We start from the raw sequence: 21568 nt of genomic DNA, 5'->3' as shown, positions 1-21568 counted from the left end.
ACAACTATCTACATTGCTAAGACACATAGGGAAAACTGTCAGCAACACAGATCAGTCTGTTCATAGAGCTGAAGGGCAGGGACACTACTGCAGTTTTCCTATCTCATAGGAAAACATTTCTCTCCACAGATCTCTGCCCACTGTGCTGATTCCCAGAGACTTTAGCCCCCAAAGTAGCTAGGGACTTGGGATGGCCCCAAATTACTTTTATCTAAGACTTACTTTTATGCCCAACATCTTGTTTCTGGAGTTCGAGGACAAGGAAGAGAATTTCACTCTGCTTTTCACAACACTTTGCTTTTGAAGGGGAGCATAGGTCTCCAAAGACCTCCCACTATTTCACCCCCAAGAGGATTGTCTACAGGCAGAATTTACTTCAATGTTGAAACAGGTTTTTTGACACCTGCATCGTCCCGAAGGATTCTGAGTCTTCCTGTTTGAGTGTGAACTTGTATGGCATATCATCGGGGACTTCAGCTGCTATGAGAAGAGGCTCCTTCTGGTCACAGGACTGATCGTGGGACTTGCAGGAGCTCAACTGAATTGCAGGCCAAGGAAGGAGGATCTGCACTTCTCAGAATGACCCCTGGGTTCTGCACGGTGACCCAATGGAAGAAGCAGAGCACACTGAGTGCAGATGGTTGCAGACGGGAGGCAAGTTAGCTGCAATAATAATCCATGGAGGTGGGGTGTGTCGTCACACGCAGTCAGGATGTGTGATCCAGAAGGTGTGTGTGTGTTGGGGGGGAGTTAATACCATATGTCGTTTGGCTGTGGTAGGGCTGCTCTCACGTCACAGCAATGCGTTCCTGTCAAACAGTTCTGACACCACCCCCAACATCACTACCCTCTGCCAGACCACATGACTCTTACCAGGTACTGAAGTCGCTGACGCTCAGTCTCAGGGGTGAATTCCGACGACATGGGGATGACTTCTCCATTTCTGATGATTATGGCCCTGGAATGGGAAAAATGCATCAGCTGCCGACAAATGCATAAAGACTCTGTGAGAACCACTGACAAACCATGCAAGATGTCTCCTGCTACCCGCCTGCCCAACAGGTTCACTAACACCATCTCTGGATCCCTTGCCATGTTGGGGGCATCTCTATTCTAGGGTACTGAGTTCTATAGTTAGCAAAGGATGACATTTTTTTTTTGCTGCTACCTGGACCCATTGCCTTAATGCCCAAGCATCCAACCCTACACATCGTAAATGTTGAAGGATTAAGTAGACGAACGAATGAACAAATGAGTGTTGTAATAGTTGTCACTCTGACCCAGTTTGTCCAGCTGAACCTTGTGCAAGCACAGTAACGCTCTCTGCATAGTCCAACTCAGCTGCTTCCAACCCAACGCGCATGCCAGGCATTTGACCTGTGGCTAACCCGCAGCCTGGGAACCACATTTATAATGCCATTTAACCTAAGAAGTCTGATGGGGCTAGCATCTAAGGTGCCAGGCGGTGCAGAGCCAGACTCTTGGGAACTCCAAGGACCAGTGAGCAGCAGCACTGCTCTCCCTTGGGAGCATGGAGGAAATGCAGAATCCCAAGTTCTATTCCAGGCTCCTTATCAGAACTGCCATGGTAACTAGATTCCCAAGTGGTCCACAAGCACGTTAGGAGCTAGGCACTTCTGGCCTATACTAGAGTTTCTAGATTTATATCCTGGGATCTAGAAAAAGTTGCTCTTACCATCTTTAGTTTCATAAAATTCATACATTCCAAAAAGTCTGCCCAAGACTAGTACTCAGGTACCAGGGAGAGCAGGGACCCCCAAAGCAGATGTCTAAAGCAAGGTTGTAGGACCAATAGGTAGGCAATGCCTTTCCTGGGTCTTTGGTGTTTCTTGTCCCCTGTGCTTAGACCTTTCGCTGTTAAAGGAACCGAAGCCTCACACGAAGTAGGCAACCACTCTATCATGGAGACATACATAATCCCAATTCACCAAAGCGGTTCTTGACAGTCCCTTACTAGTGTGTGGCGGAGGTCATTTCATACTATGGTACTGAGGGTTGAACCCAGGGCCTTGTGTATGCTAGGCAAGCTCTACCTTTGGACCACATCCTCAGACTTTCCGACATGTTTCTGAGTGAAGATCCATGAGCCTAACAAGCACCTCGCTGAGCTCTAGAGAATACCTTGCAGACTCTTTCAACCAAGATGCCCTTGGGGAGCCACTCTCTATCTCTGAAACAACCATCATGAGTGGCTTTATTGACCACGACCCCATCCTTGATCTCTTACCACCTGTGTTCCACTGGCTACCATCATAGGAACCGGTAAAGCTTGGGACAACAAAAATATTGGACTTTTTAATGAATTTATGGCCCTGGGAAAAAAATAGGGAAATAGGAAATGTCAGGGAAGCTAATTCTGGGAACATATCTCTTGCTGTGATATTCCTTATTATTTTCCTTACTACTTAAAATGTGATAAAATAACAATTTCTTCTTAGAAAAAAAAACCTAGCAATCATTTTAAGTGCAATTGTCCCCTCCACCATTCACAACTGACTTGCATTACTGTGCACACTTCTTAATCTTCATTATTGGTGGGAAACAGCTACCATAATGAGCAAGGGAGCTATAGGAGGAAGGTCTGGGGCCATCAGTGTATCCCCCTTACACGCATCCTGGGAGGAGCCAGCATGACTTCCCAGGGTATGGACTCAGAACCTAAGTCTCAGGAGATCAGGGTCTAGTCCATCTTGTTCTCTCTTATTCTAAACTGACCACGGTGCCTGCCACATAGCAGGCACCTCGTGACTATTTGCTGACTTAAAGAGCAGGTGAAGAAAGTTACAGAAGTTTCCTTGGACAGGGAGAAGAGAGAGGACCAGCAGGTAGCTGTGTTCAGTGAAGTATCAGTAGCCTTGACATTGCAGATCAGAGAGCTCTCCAACGGGAAACTCACCAGCTCCCACTGGCATGTTTTCTTCAGTTTCGTGGCTAGTCTGCCGGTGATGGACCACCTCAGTCCTGCCCCCGCCCCCCACCAACATCACTATCTCCATTCCTAGATTACCAGCTTCTCTCTGCAGTGTAAAACCATGCTCAAAAGAGTGCTGGAAAACCACACAAAATCAACTCAAAGCCAACCAAACAACGTTCTGTCAGTCCGAAGCTCACCTGAGACTGCCCTGTTCTACTGAACCAGTTTCTTCATTAACAGCAACTAGACTCAAGGTCTCTACTTCCTCGTTCCCGCTGTTCTCTCAAACAGTGCTGAATTTACTTCTAGACTCCCTGTTCATCCAGCCACTGACAACACATCTATAGCAATGGTCCCCAACCTGTAGGTCATGACCCCTTAGGGGGGCACATATCAGGTATCCTGCATATCACATTAAAATTCCTAACAGTAGCAAAATTATGGTTATGAAGCAGCAACAAAATAATTTTATGGTTGGAGGTCACCACAACATGAGGAGCTGGGTTAGAGGGTCACAACCTTGGGAAGGTTGAGAACCACTGGTCTCCAGCATCTCTACGGGACATGTCACTGTTCTGAAGGCCCTGGTAGCATCTGATCCCAACCTTGGCTCTTATGCCCTCCTCTTTCTAGTTTCTTTTTTACATCTCTCCTGACTCTACGGATTGTTCTTACCCCACAGGCAATTTCGTTTCCTTGCTTTTTGCCCTAAGGCTAGGCGAGACTCTTACATCTCCTTATTGCCTGTGATGTGTCTCTATACAAAAGATATCACATTTGCAACCCTGTCTATCTCCCATGCTAGTCTGTAAGCTCTTACAACAATCATGCCTGACTTAACCACTGTTATAATTCCAGTACTGCACACAGCATCATGCAATTGTAGGCAGAACTGGCTTTATAACTTCAGAGCCCAGTGCAATATAATCACAACACCCCTCGTTTAAAGATTGGAAACCTGGGGCTGGGCAAATGGCTCCTTCAGTAAAGTTCTTGCCACAAAAATCTGAGGGTCTGAGTTTGGTCCTCAGCATCTGTGTCAAAGAGCCAGTGTGAATCTGTCATCCCAGAGCTGGAGAGGTAGGGACAGGAAGATCTAAGGGGTCTGACTGTCATTCAAACCGCTGAGTTCCAGGTTCCGTGAGATACCCAGTCTCAAAAAATAAGATGGAGGGGCTGGAGCGATGGCCCAGCAGTTAAGAGCAATGACTACTCTTCCAGAAGACTCAGGTTTGAGTGAGTCCTAGCACCTACATTGAGGTCCTGAAAGGTCTGTAACTCCAGTCCACAGGATCAGACACCTTCTTTCTGCCTCCTCAGGCACTTCAATAGATAAATAAAGATGTAAGTAAAACATCCATATATGTAAAATAAAAATAAACAAGAAAGATGGAAAGCAATTGAGGATGGAACCAGACACTGACTTCTGGTTTCAACATGAACACATGTACATATATACATACAAACATGCATGCACACATACACACACACACACACACAGAGAGAGAGAGAGAGAGAGAGAGAGAGAACTGAAAAATTCAAGATCAGGGTATTAAAACAAATGTGGGATTCTTCTGATAGTGGGGTTCTGTGTGACCACCAATGTGGTGGTTAGAAAGAAAATGGCCCCCAAAGGGAGTGGCAGTCTTAGGAGGCTGGAATAGGTGTGGTTTTGTTGGAGGAAGTATGTCATCATGGAGGCTGGCTTTGAAGTCTCATATATGCTCAAGTCATGCCCAGTGCCTCAGACCACTTCCTGTTGCCTTCGAGTCAAGATGTCAAACTCTTAGCTCTCTCCAGCACCATGTCTGCCTGCATGCCACCGTGTCCCACCATGGTGAGAATGGACTGAACCTCTGAACTGTAAGCCACTCAAATTAAATGTTTTCCTTTATAAGAGTTGCTGTGGTCATGGTGTCTCCTCACAGCAAATGAAACCCTAAGATGCCAGTTCTGCCCACTTCTTACCCATGGGTACAAGTGTATGTTTTTAATTAACAAAGTAAATATGTATGTTTATGGAATATGATAATAAATATCTATAAATAATATGTGGAAATTACAGGTTAACTGGCAGATCTACTAGCTCTAACACCTATTGCTTCTTTCTGATGGGAACAACACAATTCTCTCTCTCTCTCTCTCTCTCTCTCTCTCTCTCTCTCTCTGTCTGTCTCTCTCTTGAGATAGGGTCTTTCTATGTAGTCCTCACTGTCTTGGAACTCAGTATGTAGACCAGGCTCCCAGGAACTCACAGACATCCACTTGCCTCTGCCTCCTCAACGCTGAGACTAAAGGTGTGCCCCACTATGCCAGGCCTACTCACAATTATTTTTACTAGTCATTTTGAGAATGCAATGCCCTGAAGCACACGAGAGCAGACTCCTGTCTCGTTTTACCCATATCCCCGTCCTCCTCTACCTCCCCCATCCTTCCCAGCCTTTGCCACCACTATTCTATTTCACACAAGAATAAGCGAAAACATGCCACAGAGAGGTGGTGGATGCGCGTGCGTGCGTGCGTGCGTGTGTGTGTGTGTGTGTGCGCACGCCAGTGTGTATATAAGGTCTTGCTGTGTCGCTCAGTAAGATCATAAGCTTCCAACTTATTCTCTTGCCTTGGTCTCTAAAGTGCTGGGGCTGTAGGCGCACGTCACCACACCTGGTTCAAAAGGCGGTTCTGAGGCATTACTGTCATCATGTCACACCTCCTCCCTTTCCTGGCAATTCCCTTTTCTCCCGCCATCTGGTTCCTGCCTCTATTTCTAGCTCTTACCTCACTCTTTCTGTTCCTCTCGCATCTCCCGATGGCCCACCTACTCCACACTAAGTCGACTCAGAATGCCTCCTACTGTCCTCCTGAGCCCTTCAGTGCCCTTTCTCTGTGACCCCTGCAGAAGGTCATCCCATGCCTATCTGTGCCTCAGCCCTTTCCAGTACCAAATGCAATTTGTTGGTTTCGGCGATGTTTCTAACTACACTAAGGGTATTTTCCAGGCAGAACTCGGTCACTTTCTCTGAGTCTCTAGTGCCCAGGGCCTGGCATGTGACAGATGACAGACACAGCTGTCTGCTGAGGGATAAGTGACTACATAACCAGACAGTGATGTGGACTTGGGTGGACGTATCCACACACAAAGTCCCAACCAGGTTTTTCTTTGGAAGAACATTACTAATTGTGTATAGCCTAAGCAGTGACGTGGCTCACCAGGTAAAAAGCTGCTTGCCTCCAACCCTGATGATCCAAACTGGATTCCCGGAACTGACTCTAGAAAATTGTCCTTTGACCTCTCCCTGTGTGCTAGGGCATGCTCCACCTGTGTGCACATGCACAATACACAAAATAGATAAAAATATAATAAAAATGTATAAAATCTGTACATCTTCCCAATAGATTTCACGAGAAGATGGCAGGTCTACAAGGAAGTCATCACTGAGAAGAGACTTGAAGGACTAGGGGCGCGGGGGAGTGAGGCAGGGCTATCTTTTCATGAGGCAGAAAGTAGCAAGGCCAGCAGTTTTTCCTTATGCAAACATTTGTGAGTTTCAAATACCACATGAGTATCTGCATTCATCCCAGTGTAACTACCGTAAGCCTCGCCTATTACTTCCTTGAGTAGGTAATCACATCCAAATTCCACTCTGCGCGCGCGCGCGCGCGCACACACACACACACACACACACACACCTTCACTTCTGTTTGAACTACTGCCTTTATGAGACACCCATAGATTAAAGTGTGTGGCTGCCAACCATCCTGTTCCCGCATTGTGGTGCCCTTCCTATGCAATGCATGGCTTCCCTTTGATCTCTCTCTCTTTTATCCCGCTGATCCTTGGGATTAATGTGCCAGAGTGCTGGCCTCCGGGGGCATAGGACAACACCAGGAGAGGGTTCTCAAAGGGGCCAGAGTGGGCGTGAAGACCAGCAAATCTCATCTTCAAACATCGATAAAGCAGAGGACGCCTGGATTAAGCGACGTTCTCTCATCACAGCCTCTTCATTTCTATATCTTCTTCACTATTTAGAGCATGATTTCCTTGAGGAAAAATCAAAACAGAAGAAATGCTGAGGCAGCAAAGAGGGCCAAGGAGAGCTAGGCCTCTTTTGTTCCCTCTAGAGCCTCAGGCCTGAAGCCTTGGCTATTGCTCACGTCAGATTTTAAATGATATTCCATTTACCCTTTCCGTTTAGCAGAAATAAGTGAGAAATTTCTGGAGATTTCTATCCCCCCATACAGAGGGGGAGTGGGCCTTCAACATGTTCCCCGATGTTAAGGTCAGCCTTTCATTCAGAGACGCAGCTGAATCTGTGTTTTCTCTGCAGTGCAGACGGTGTTGCTTAGGGCATGCCAAATGACCAGGGTTGACATTAAGCTCTTATGAGTCAACTGGGTAGTTTTTAAGATATCGTCCCCTCTCCAGCACTAGCCACATGAAAGGATAAAGGTGATTTACTCCACAGGGAATGTCGAGTTTAGAGACCAGGCTCTGAAAAGTCCCTTGTCTTCAATCTTGCAAGGTAATAGTTTGGAATGAAAAACAGCCACCTTTTACTACTTTTCTGAGTGAAAATTATTTAGCTAGTCCCTTCAAGGGAACAAGAAGGGGATCTGGGGCATTCGTTTCAAACAGTCATTTGATTTTATGATTTCCCGTAGGGAGATCACAGTCAGGGCTGTTAAATCTCACGTCAGTGTGACTGTGATGTTTGTCCTCAGAGTGGGACCCACAAAAGCCTCAGAAGACATTCGGTAAGCCAGCAAAAGAAAAGAAAAACAAGACAGAAAAAGCCCTAATGAAAGTAGACCAGGCAACATACAGAACGGACATTTCAAACATTGGCTAAATACATGAAAAGATGGTGCGTTCTCAAGAGGCTGGGGAAAATGCATATAAAGTCAAGGTATGCTGAAACACATGCAAAAATCAGTATTATACAGTCATTCTCAAAGGGTGAGAACAGCCGTTGTAACCATGAACGGAAATGGTTACACACACAAGAACTACTGAAATGAACAGTCACACATCCAGTGGTTCAGCCAGCTCACCTTGGGATATACAGGCTCCAAAATCCAAAGACTGTGCATAGGATGCAAAGAGAAGAATTCAAGCATTGATGTTCCTTCTTGTGGCCAAGACTGGAAACAGCTTGAATATCATGAGAGCAAATGGTGAATGCACTGGTCTGGACAAAGTCATATTTTTTTTTTAAAAAAATGAAGTGTATGTTTTATGACCCAGAGGCAGCTCTGATAAAGTAAGCAAGAAAAGCAAGCTGATGAGTAATACATGTATACTCGTGTTTTGTGATGAGAGAAACTATGCGCACATTTCTCCTTACATAGATATACGTATATAGATATACACACACATATATATGGAGATATGTAGATATACGTATATCTATATATGGAGAGAGAGAGATAGTCCGATTCCAGGCTAAACCCTCATATGTGGCCCTTCAGGCCCAGCCACAGGCCACTGGAGAGGCTTGACCTGGAAGGCTTTTCTGCCCGGCCTTGGTGCCCAAGTTGGTGCACAGTGGTTTTTGAGCACTGATCAAGACCCTCCTCCTGCAACCCCAGACTCTGAGCTTGGTGGAACTGAGATACTTTTTGGAACCAATCCAGTCCTTTGCTCCTCCCAGTCTTCTGCCTTCTACCCGTGACTCCAGTCCCTGCTCAAGAAGTGGCAGGAGCCTTTAGTGCTGAGCTCGTGGCCTCTGAGCATCCACTCAGCTAGTGGTTAGCACTTGGTGTATCAGATGGCAGACCCACGATTGGTGCCAGGCTGGGCATCACCCAGCGGAAGACTGTGAACGGGCTGAGTTACCTGCGGGATTTTATCTAGTGAATAAAGTCTTGGTGATGACAGTGGCCTCTAACAGCTTGACACTACATAATTCCATCTGATGAGCCAGGAGAAAGCTATGGAGATGGGCTAGAGGGCTAATTGTCCTTTATGTATTAGACTGTAATAGGGAACGTGGTCCTTTTGTAAAATCAAAGAGGACGGTCTCTGCTCAGATGCGATGGCATATTGCTGAAGTCCATCTTTATATTCACTCACCTTTCAAAACTACCAGGCTCCAGGACCTGGGTGCTGCAGGCACCAGTCCACAGGTTCCGTCCAGTGGCCCAACTACTCCCCTCACATTACCTGGCATTTAGACATAAATGAGAAAGTATTTCTCAAGAGCTATCAATTGAGAAGTTCAAAGCCAAATTTTGTTATAAAAATATGAATTGGTCAAACCTGGAAATGTCTGACTCTTTTCTATCACTGGGTTTTAGAAGAACTCTCAAGAGTGGGTTCAGAACTGGCAAGAGCTAAAAGGGGGAAAAAAGTACAAAAAGAGAGCTTGAAAGACTAACTGATGACGATTTGCTTATGTCTTGCTCTCAGTGGTAGCCAAGAGGGGTTCTCCTGTCTTGACTTCACAGCCTGAGGTGTCTGCCCTGATCTGATTCAAATCCCTCTCTGGGCATCTAAGGGCCCTGGAGCTTGTATCCATGTGTGATTTATCCAATGGCCACAGAAACATTTACCCAATCTTTCTACAAGGAAACAGAGAAGTTTCCTTGATAATGCAAATAAAGCAAAACACAAGAAAGCATCTTCCTGCTCCCCTGCCCATAGGGACCTCTAGGACTAAGGGTCTGGGAGTGGAGGCTGTAGAAGATATTCTTGCTGGGAGGTCACACACAGCAAATTACATTTTTGCAGCTTAGAGCCTATTCTCCTGCTCCAGGGCAAGCAAACTCACCACACACAGTTGGCCTGCTATATAGTATCCGTAAGTTCTATATCCAGAGATTCAGTGCACTGTGGATAGAAAATATTTGGTGTGTGGGGGAGATATGTCTATACTGTAACATACTTTTTTTTGCCAATATTCATCCCCTAAACAATAGAGCACAGCAACTGTTTAAATACCACTTAGATATTATGAATAGTGTAGGGATTTCAGGTACGCAGAGGATGTGCGCAAGCTTACACGTAAGGGACCTGCACTGCTCAGATTTGGATATATTGTTGTGGGTGACCAGGGCCCAGTGCACTGGTACTGAGGGGCGACTCTATACTAGGTGTGTGCCACCCACAGGACAGCAGCCCCTCGCCTCCCGGGGGGCCATCAGGTTTGATCTCGTCTTCACCGGGAAGTTGTGCTGGTCAGTTGTAGACCTCCTAATAAATAATAATAAGAATAAAAGCTTCCGGCTAAAGGAAGCCCAGGAAAGTTGAGAACGCATAGAGGAGACTGGGAGAATCAGGTAGGGCAGATACAGGGGTCTTTTGATGGGCTCTCAGTCGTGCGGAGAAGGCCAGGAGCTGCTGTTGTGCCTGCTGGAGAGTGCATTCCAGAGTGTCACCTTCCAGCCCCCCAAGTTAAAGTCATACACTGTCCCCGCCCCCAGCTCACAATCAAATGATTCTACCAATAAGTGTGGCAAGGAACAGTTACGTACACTGCTTGTCAGCTTCAAGACAAGGCTTTGTCTGAGTGCATGCGCATGCACTGCACACACGTGCATGTGCAGACACGGCCAACTTAGAAGTCATTTCTCTACAGAGCAGGAATGGGAAAGGAGTCAAAAATGGCCAGGCTGTTGGGTCCAAGAAGAAGGCAAAGGTATCTAAGAGTCCAGTTTCCACAGAGCAAAAGGCATTAGAACTCTCCAAGCAGGACAGAGGACAAAGGTCAACTCGGAACCGAAGTTACAATCCAAACCAAATTGCTTTGGTTTGTCATACTTGGCTTCCTCCTCTCTGTTCATGGGGTTGCTGGACATTAAAGCCAAATGCCCCAGTCTGAGGTCTGAAGGAATCCTAGTGGGGCAGAATTTCACTGCTACTGCTTATCATGTCATCTCCAACCCAGCCATGTGTGTACCTGAATGTGTGCCTGTGTAGCTGGAATGGAGGAAAGCTCTACCGGATGAGCCCTCCTGTCCCCGCATCTATCTTTGCAGTTGTAGCTGTGGTGGCACTGGTGGTGGCACTGGGGATTGAACCCGGGGCCTCGCAGATATCGGGCAGGAGCGTTTACCACTAAGCCGTACTCCAGCACATTTTAATTTTGTATATGTTTTGAGAGAGGGTCCTGTTAAGTTGTCCAGGCTAGCCTTGAATTTACTCTGTAATCCAAGCTCTCATTGAATTTGCGATCCTTCAGCCTTGGCCTGGAGAGTAGCTGGGTTTGCAGGTTCGTACCACCAAGGCCTGGCTGGGTTGTAAATCCTGACAGTTCACGTAGGAAGTTCCAATGCATTTCGAGACCAGAGCATCACACGACAGGCTGGAGACAAAGGCTGACAGTCAGCTCCTCTTCCAGCTCAATGACCTTTAGCTATGAGTGACTGGTGGTGATGAGGCTGTGTGCTGGGATGGAAACAGCCTTGGTCTGGAGAGCAGAATATCCTAATCTTGTTCGCTGAAGTGTCTCTCTGAGAGTCTAGGCATCCTTGACTTGAAAGGAAGGGGTGGGGGTTGGGGACTCTTGTGTGCTTATCAGTTCTACATTGCAGCTCTCTTGGAAGAAAGCCTGGCACTAGTGGGGTAGAGAGACACCTCTGAGTGCTTGAGTAGCCCCTTCTCAGGAGGTGGTGATCACTGCGATTTAGATTCTAATAAATAAAAGCAAATTCAGAAGCCACCCTTAGTGTCTCCCTTAAATCAAAAGGAACAAGGTATCCATTACTGAGCAGGGCCCAGATACAATTTTACCGCTGCCACCAGTCCCCTTGGAAGGCAGAACCACAAACGAAAGGCATCTCTGACTCCGTTAAGAGTATTCACGGGACGCTCTGATTCCATTACACACGTTCCAGCTGAAAGTGATTTGAAACGCAACATTAAACCATACATTCCCAGAATGGAGGAGAAAAGCCAGTACAAGGTGACAAAAAGAAGCCATTTGGAAAAGCCTTTTTGACAGTGTACATCAATTCCAAGGGATGACAGGGAGGCACCCGTTCTAGCCGGATGCACTAGACCTTGTATCGGTGTGGCAGGAGTGGCTGGCCATCTTGTCAGAAGCATTAGAGATTTGTTGCTGGGAGGAAAAGCAGGGCAGCTGACAGAACCAGCCGGGGTTGCCCCTGCCAGAGGACAGCCAGGCTGCACACGCTAATTAGAGGTTGCCAAAAATAGCAGAAGGAAAAAAAAAATCATCTCAGTAGCTGAGAGCTGGTTCGGGTGTATTCCTAGTCATTCCGTTTTCAGAACGGCTACTAAAGACCTGTGCAGATACAGTGACTCATTTACAAAAATCCTCCCAACACACAGGGTTCTTCAGCAAGCAAGCCCCTAAGAAATGGACAGGGGAGCCTTCTGGAGCAGCATGAATAAGTGCTCAGTCATAGCGGGATAACTAAGTCCATGTTCTTTGCTTTTTTCCCCCCCTCCCACAAACCACCCAGACTCCGTCCATACCACCCAGAATCATTTCTCAAAGTTACCATTCAGCTCCTCCATGCAAGCATTTGCTGCAGCGGTATCATGCAAATCTAACGCACGGGCACAATATTTTGCAGAGCGGGCAGAAAGTCTCCTGGCCTTAAAGTTTTCGTGGTGGAATACTAGAAAAAGTCAAAGGTTCCCCTGTATATTAACTTTGGGCTAGTTTGCTATGTTTGAATCCATGGAATCTACCCAGTGAAATATATATTTCAGTAGATTTTTTTTGTGTATTCACATGATTGAGTCACTACTGCCATTTTTTAATTTCTAGGACATTTTTTATCCCAACCCCAAGACATCATTCTTTGTAGGAATTAGAAACCACTCTTCATTTCCCCTCTCTCTACCAACCACTAATCTACTTTCTGTCTCCATGGACTGATGTATTCGGGACATATGATATAAATGGGCTTGGATAATATGTGGTGTTTTTAAAAACCTTATTTATTTGTGTATAAGTGCTCTGTATGGATGCCTGCAGGCCAGAAGAGGGCATCTGATCCTATTGTAGATGGTTGTGAGCCACCATGTAGCTGCTGGGAATGGAACTCAGGACCTCTGGAAGAGTAGTAGGTGGTCTTAACCACTGAGCCATCTCTCCGGCCCAAATATGTGGCTTTTATTAACAGTTATATTCACCAAATGTATGTTTTCAAGGTGCATTCGTATTACAGCATGTATCCCAGCTTTATTCCTTCTCATGGCTGTGCACAGCTATCATAAGACTATGCCTAATTTTGCTTAACCATTTATTATTTGGTAGACATTTGGGTCCTTCTCTTGTTCCCTCCTTTTCTTGTTGCCTCTGTGAATGGTGGAACCGTGAACACGTGTACTGAAGTTTCTTTATGAATATGTTACCAGTTCTCATGGCCCTCTCTACCTGTGGTTACAAATAGCTCACCGTGAATGTGTCAAGGTAGGTGTGACTTGTGGATCCGGAAGCAATATCCTACTGATACCTGGCATTAGTCGCCGTTGTTAGATTTGTGTTTGTCTCTGGCCTCTTTACTTTTAAAAGGCCGTGCAATGGAAGCAACTGGGCAGAGCCCCGAGAGGAGGAATAAAAAGCTCAAAGGGTGGAAAATAGATATTCCCAGGTACGTTAAAGCAATTGTGTCAATTTTGTCCCCCGGTAAGTAAAGAAGTGGCGATTGGCTCACATTCTCCTTCACATGTTTGAAATGGTTTTGTTCAGAGAGAACTGTGGGTGACCAGTTAGTTCTTCATGCTCAGAGGGAGACAAACAAGTGGAAATGTTATTTAAATCACTCCAGGAAGACAGAGCGGTGGGAAAAAAGGGCTGAGTTTCTCAGTCTTCATATTACACATCCGACAGAAGTCATGGCTGTCTATCCCTGAAATTCTTCAGGTCAAGAACTCTGTCTACTATATTCACTTGACAAGAATTTTGGGGTTGGGGCTGTCATTCACTCTCATTTTGTTTTTTTGTTTTGTTTTTGTTTTTTCGAGACAGGGTTTTTCTGTGGCTTTCGAGCCTGTCCTGGAACTAGCTCTGTAGACCAGGCTGGTCTCGAACTCACAGAGATCCTCCTGCCTCTGCCTCCCAAGTGCTGGGATTAAAGGCGTGTGCCACCATCACCCGGCTTCACTCTTATTTTTGTATGATACTATAAACCAGGTACTGGCCACTTGAAGGCAAAGCTGGATGGGTAAACAATTAGATCTAGCCTGTAGCTGACGGGGAATGGGGCATTCTCTTTACCACCGGAAGCCCCCACTGCAGACAAAGCACATGCTCAACCCAGCAGGAAGAGCGTTGCCCGCAGCCAGGTCACACTGCCAGCCAGCTCTGCAGGGCCTCCCTCTGGTTCTGCTTACTGACAGTCACCCCTGACTTAGCAGAGCCTCAAGGAAAGCATCTCTCATCCGCTGACATGACCCATTCAGCTGGGTTTTGGAGATGGCTGGGGTTGGAGTTGAAAGCAATCAGAGACTCGAGTCTAAAGAGAACTTCAAACTATGAAGCATGCTGGGAAAGCAGGTTAGATACTCTGAGACTCAACTTCTCCAACTCCCCTCCCCTCTTTTGAAAAAGGACAACACCTCTCTCTTTGAATTAAATAAATAGATATGGAAAGGCAAAACAAAACTTCCGATATTGCTTTTCAGTGATGCCGAATAAATCATTGAAGGAAACTCATTTGTACAAGTCAGAACAATCAGTTACTTGGAATTTTATTCATCTGCGTACAATGTTAACTGTCCATAGCTGGGGTCTTAACGAACTATATGAAAGAAGAACAAACCCCATTTTGTGGTCTTCCTCAGAAATCTAATGAGAACACAGTATGATGATCTCCGCTCTTATTTCCTATTTCCATCCGTGTGTTGAGATTACCTCACAAGCTCAAAGACGGGAGATCCAGAGGGGAGAAAGGCACATTTCTGCTTTCCTCATTCAATAGCTCTAAAAATCCACACCAATAGTAATAATACTGTCAGTGTCTTCAGTATTTTTCCCAAGCATATCTGCAATTTTAAATTCTATTTTAACTAACAGATATAAAATGTTACCATACCAAACTCCTTTTTCCTGCTACCCCCACACAACACAATTTACTCAAAGTTCTTGAGTAAAGAACCTTAATTCCTAATAAGAAATACGACAGGTGGCTGTCTGGAAAACAAAAACCCTAAGAGATCACATATGTAACTTTTTTTTTTTCAGTGTGGGAAGTGAAGAAGAAAAGGCCCCAGGACATGTTAATTCTTAGCTGGAAGTTGATACCATGCTCCACAGGGGCAAGGAAGGCCCACCAGGCCGGAGAGGGACATGTGTTACTCAGGGCACAAGGCTGAAGCCAGGTGGAAGGGCTAGCGAGCGCACAGTTGGAGAGGTGGAGCCGGTTCCCAGCCATGAGGTCAAGGCTAGAAAAAGATTTGGCAATAATCATGTCTACACAGTAGATAAAACTATGGACTTGACCAGGTAGGCATGGTGCCACACACCTTTGATCCCAGCACTTGGGAGGCAGAGGCAGATGGATCTCAGTCAGTTTAAAGCCAGGCTGGTCTACATAGTGAGTTCCATGATGCCAGGATGACACAGACAGTTTCAAAAAGAAACAAACAAAATCAAAAATAAAACAATAACAACAACAACAACAACAAATTCTGGGCTTGAAACACATGCCTCCTCCCACGTGTGGGTCTGAGTCAGGGCTCCATGCCCTTGGTTGAGCCACAGCTTACACAGTGGGTTTCGCTGCCTGGACCCTTATCTCCTACTCCTGAAGCCTCATGGGATGAGAGATCAAGATTATTCCCTTCTGGGAAAAGGCTCTGCCAGGCTGCTCTCTGATTGAATTGTCTTTTCCGAGATGCGGAAGTAGAAACAATGGGAGTTGAGACTGCGGATGGGGCTGCCCAGGAGAGGCCACGCTGCCCTTCCTCTTTCTTCTTTCTCCTTCACCCTGACTATTCTCTTAGGGGTTGTCAGGTCAGAGGGCTCAGGTACATATGTGCCTGCTATCTGTTGCCACATTTCATGTGTGGGTCTCTTATTTCTCTGGGATAATTCTATCACCAGGATGAGGAGAAAGGAGGCAAATGGGCAATTCTAGTCCTATACCCTGGATGTGATTTTAATTTAGACAAAAGGTACTGGGAGGTCCCAGTCTGCCTCAGTCTGACACGCCCCTGGATTGGGGTTTAAGGACTGAATTTATTATCTATAACGTATGTTCCTCTACCTTACCCCGTCCATGTATTTCCCTGTTCTATTCTTGGTTTTGACAGGCAAGACCCAGAATACTTTTGAAAATTACATGTTTCTAGGTCTCAACTTCACAAGTCTTTATTCCTTCCTTGACCTCCCAGAAGCCAGGCTGAGTTTCCACTCCTCTCTGCAGAATGTTGTTGCCCCAGTGCTTTCCTAGTGGGAAGGCTCCACACACAGGAGACTCTTTGACATTTACACGTGAAGAAATATGTTCCAGGCAATATATCTTCCCCATGTGCAATCACTCAGAACGCTAGCGTGGGGTTGTCTGAAGACCGCATCGCCTCTAACGAGAAACTGGCCAAGGATACAGTAATACCGCGTAACGAAAATGTTCACAGGGTAAAGCCGAGAACAGACGTGTCCTTACAGACACGGCAGGGACCACACAAATGTCCTTCTGCAGTCTTATCTGAAAAATTGAAGTGATTGAAGAAGAGACTAATTGGGTGCTGGAGCGTAGAGGTGTATGCTCATGAATGACAATGCGGGCCCAGTTTATTTTCTATCTCCTGTCAGGATGAGGGTGGAAGCAAATGAAGTTAAACCTAAAGCCCACGACAGATGAAAACATTACAGAGATGGAATATGCTGCAATTAAAAGATTAAATCCCCTCACTTCTTCAGATGACCTCTCAGGGGCTCCAAACCCCTCAGAAAGGGGCTGTCACCGTGCTGGGAGGGAATGAGAGGAAGACAGGAAAGAGATACTTTCAAAGTTGACAGGCAGGTTAGCCACACCCAGTTTTCAATACTGGTGACAGTGGTGTATACAAGTCATGAAGGGCAAACCTGACACCTGCCTGAGAAACCTGTCAGTGTAGATCCTTAAACACAGGCTTGCGAGCTGTCAGAGAAAACTATAGCCACTGTGGTGTGTGGGCCCTGAAGACACCCAAGTCCTGTCATTCCCAATTCTTCCCCCAGTGCAAGCGAAGGCTACAGGCACAGGACTGACTCGAACTTTAGGAACCAACTAAATCAGTCAGGATCTTCGGTTGGCAAAGAATAGTCAGTAGGATAACTAAAAACAAAGATTAATGGGGATGTTCTATTGGGAACTCACCAAGGCCAGCTGGCCTGGGTCTGAAAAAGCCTGGGATAAAACCGGACTCTCTGAACATAGCGGACAATGAGGACTACTGAGAACTCAAGAACAATGGCAATGGGTTTCTGATCCTACTGCACGTACTGGCTTTGTGGGAGCCTAGGCAGTTTGGATGCTCACCTTACTAGACCTGGATGGAGGTGGGAGGTCCTTGGACTTCCCACAGGGCAGGGAACCCTGATAGCTCTTTGGGCTGACAAGGGAGGGGAACTTGATTGGGGGAGGGGGAGGGAAATGGGAGGTGGTGGCGGGAAAGAGACAGAAATCTTTAATAAATAAATAGAGAAAAAAAAACGGTGAAAATGTTTACAAAATTAAAGCCTTTATTTAGATGCATCAGACAACTGTGGTCAGCTCTGCAGCGAGGATGTTCAGGAAGCAAAAAGAAGGTTTGAAGACTACCTCTTTGAGGTGAGGCAATGGGTTCTTTTAGTTCTGAGAGGTGTCAGGTGTGGAAAACTACGAGGGCTTGGAACAGAGAACATGAAGTGAGGGACTCATAGTTAAGCCTATCTGATAGAAACAAGGGGTCTTTCCTTGAGGGACTAGCTGGCCAGGGGCGGGTCATGACGGGAGCCATTTGATGTCAGGAAGAAGAATGAGTTCTCATGTTTTGTGGCAAGAATGTGATATCTTCTTTTTTAATTGTATTTTAAAATCTGTATGCAAATAATTTATGCCTTGCATAACATTAAAGTGGCTTTTTAAATAGAAGAATATTTTATGAAATATGCATAAAGGATGTGAAGCAAATTCCTGAAAAGGGTGTAGCCTTCTATAAAAAAGGGGCACACTCTAGGGGACATTGAGACTTAACTGACCTGGTGACACATGACATGCACAGGGCAGGTAAAGGGTTTTATGGGGAAACGTAAGGAAAAAGGAAGGGAGGAAAGAGAGTGGGTAGCCAGATCTCAGTGGGTACTAACTGGGTCTCAGCGGGCACTAACTGGGTCTCGGTGGGCACTAACCAGGTCTCAATGGCTACTAACTGGGTCTGAGTGGCTATTAACCAGGTCTCAGTGGGTACTAACCGGGTCTCAGTGGATACTAACTGGGTCTCGGTGGGCACTAACCAGGTCTCAATGGCTACTAAGTGGGTCTGAGTGGCTATTAACCAGGTCTCAGTGGGTACTAACCGGGTCTTAGTGGATACTAACTGGGTCTCGGTGGGCACTAACCAGGTCTCAATGGCTACTAACTGGGTCTGAGTGGCTACTAACCAGGTCTCAGTGGCTACTAACCAGGTCTCAGTGGGTACTAACTGGGTCTCAGTGGACACTAACTGGGTCTCAGTGGCTATTAACCGGGTCTCAGTGGGCACTAACCGAGTCTCAGTGGGCACTAACCGGTATTAGTGGCTACTAACTGTGTCTCAGTGGCTACTAACCAGATCTCAGTGGATACTAACCAGGTCTCAGTGGGTATTAACGGGATCTCAGTGGGTACTAACGGGATCTCAGTGGGTACTAACCAGGTCTCAGTGGGTACTAACGGGATCTCAGTGGGTACTAACCAGGTCTCAGTGGGTACTAACGGGATCTCAGTGGGTACTAACTGGATGGTGCTGGGGAAAGACGGCAGTAGCAAAAGGGTTGAAATCTTGAGCACCCAGCTACATCGTAGCTCAGAGGTGGAGTGTTTGCCTACCGTGCACGAGGATCTGTTTCCATCCTCAGCACTGCAAAATGAAATAAAAGAAACACACAACACTAACCAACCCCTTTCAAAGGCAAACTCCCAAGAAACAAGCCAACAAGGACCTGTGGGAGCTATGGCTTTTGTGAGCTGCAGAGATGAGAGGAAAGGGAGAAAGAAATTAAGACTTCTAAACAAGAATCCCATTTAACTGGATCCGGGTGACTGTGAAGTCAGCAAAGATGTAACCAAAGCCAAGACAAATCTCTCCAAGGGCCTAGAGAGGAGAAGACAGAAAGAAATATTTCTTCCAGATTTCTTCTAGAGTTTATACAAAACTTAAGGCTGTGATGGATCCAGATACAAAGTGAGGTGGGGAAAGGGGGGAACCGCCAGAACACAGAAACCCCAAGAGTGAGGTCCTACAAAAAGACCTTGGTAGCATGGGAACCTATAGGCCCTGTCTGGCTATGAGATGCTATAGCTGGCTGGCCTTTTAAGCCACATACCTCCTCATGGTTAGGGTTAGGGTTAGGGTTAAAGCTGGGTTAGGGTTAGGTAAAGCTGGGTTGTGCATCTGAATTATTCCTGTCTGGATAGTACAAGACAGAAGGACATTATCAATAAAAATCAATTTTGACTTTTGATAAGATGGAACAAAAAACCCTTCTTGCTCCTGCTAGGTTTACTTGAGACCGGCTCAGTTTCCATGTGAGAACGATCACACTATAGTTGGACACATTCATTTGAACACAAGAAGGGATGGGAATTAGACTGTGGACTAGCACATTCAGAAAGAAATCTTAAGTTCTACACAACGGGTTACTTAAAATTCCCATGTTTCCCTCAAGCCATAAAATGAAAATAATCTCACACCCATATGTTTCACAAGAACTAAGAGAGAGAATAAAAATCAATGAAGATGCGAATTCACTGAAAGAAAACACAGGCTAATAAGTCAAGCAAGCCCACGCATGCCACCCAAGAGCAGATCTCAAGTGCGTCTCTAGGTTGAAGCTGGAAGGATGCCCCCCTGACTGCATCACTGGACGCCCTTCCTCTCCACAACACTGCTCCAGAACACACTCAGGAAAGGCGCGACCCTCAAAAATCCCTCAAGTCCCGTGTTTTTGTACGCCAATCTCCATGGGCTTATTAAAATTTACATTTTGACTAGTTAACATCAGCCAATAAAGTCAAGCACTCCACAAAACAAGAGGCTCTTAGAACATAATTATCCCATTCCCACTGGCAGAGCCGAGCTAATCACAAACCCCCTCAAAGGAGAACAGCAGATGGAGGCTTCTATGTGCAGATTTTTATAACCTCGATCCAGGCGATTTGAAAGCGGGTATGATAGGGGAGCATCAAGAGGACACCTGTTGTATAGCAAAAGACAAGTCGCCCTTCAGAAGGCTACACCGCTGTGCTTAGAGCTAAGTGCTTAACAATAACAACAAATCAAACCCCCGAAACCTAATAACCTGATGGATCCTAATTATAATCATAGCTGGCATGGGGGTGTAGCTCAGTGGTAGACTGCTTACCTACCACATGCAAAGCCCTGGGTTCATTCCCCGACAACACCAAAAATAACAACTTAAAAACATAAGCAAACAGGGAAAGGATGGCTCAGCTTGGTAAAACGCAAGCACGAGGAACCGAGTTTGAATCCCCAGTCCACATCTGTCATCTAAGTGCTCAATGCTCTGGAGACAGAGACAGGAGGATTCCTGAGACTTGCTATCTAGCCAGCCTAGACAATTGGCAAGTGGGCCCAAGATTCAGTGAGAGAGTCAGTCTAAAAAAATATGGTGGGCAGTGATTGAGGAAGTTAACTCTGACCTCTGGCCTCCACACATACATATATGCGTTCTCTCTCTCTCTCTCTCTCTCTCTCTCTCTCTCTCTCTCTGTGTGTGTGTGTGTCTCTCTCTGTGTCTGTCTGTCTGCCCCCCCCCCCCCACAAAACTACAGTCACATCTTTCAAACACAAAGTTCCCATTTTCCTTGTGTTTGGCTGGAGTCACTCAGAAGCCTTTGTTGTAGCTGTGAGGCCTCTGTCATGGGAGCCAGCATCTTCATTTGGTTTCCACATGAACAGCTCTTGGAAACTGTAAAGCCTTTGAAGGGTATCTATTTTTTGCCTTGGGGTCTGGTGGCCTCAAAGTTCACACGAATCGCACAGATGCAGCGTGTGTGAGCATGATTCATCTTTGTCCACAGCACTCTCACCAAAGGGGGGTCCCGGCATGTGTGTTTCTGTATTTACACTATTTGTGTGTTTATTTGTAGCTAAAGTGTCTTCACAAATCTAAGGAATTGAAAGATGAGCTACAATGCATATTTACGGAGAATTAACCCCAAACTCAGCTTGTTAACATAATCAGTGCTTGCTGGACCTTGTCTGCAGGACATACTCTTTGTCAAAGCCCCAAATACTTCATATTTCTACCTACATAATTGCAAATTACCTCATTCTTCATACTAGCTATATTTTATTTAAAGCTTTAAACATTGGAGAAAAGTCTTGAAAAGTCAGTGTCTGTCTCTCTCTCTCTGTCTCTCTCTCTGTAACTTATTGGGCAGAGGTTTTACAGAGCCAGGAAACTTGACAGCTAAGGAAATTGCTCTCTGCAAAGTGACAGTATGGGCATGTCTTAGACTATCTCTTAAAAA

At 45.9% G+C, this 21568-nt stretch overlaps 1 protein-coding gene across 1 annotated transcript in view; it reads right to left on the bottom strand.

The window, feature by feature from the left end:
• Positions 1 to 21568, bottom strand: part of Ppm1h (protein phosphatase, Mg2+/Mn2+ dependent 1H) — a 252316-nt gene that overhangs the window by 79026 nt on the left and 151722 nt on the right. The window contains exon 5 of the mRNA XM_041665784.1: positions 874 to 958. Within this exon, the coding sequence (XP_041521718.1) occupies positions 874 to 958 (85 nt within the window). The remainder of the gene's footprint in view (positions 1 to 873; positions 959 to 21568) is intronic.

Source organism: Microtus oregoni, unplaced genomic scaffold (genome assembly GCF_018167655.1).
Source record: "Microtus oregoni isolate MIOR12 unplaced genomic scaffold, Mior012 000001F_ref0000356, whole genome shotgun sequence".
NCBI classification, from domain to species: domain Eukaryota; kingdom Metazoa; phylum Chordata; class Mammalia; order Rodentia; family Cricetidae; genus Microtus; species Microtus oregoni.
This window is presented reverse-complemented; position numbering and strand designations above follow the sequence as displayed.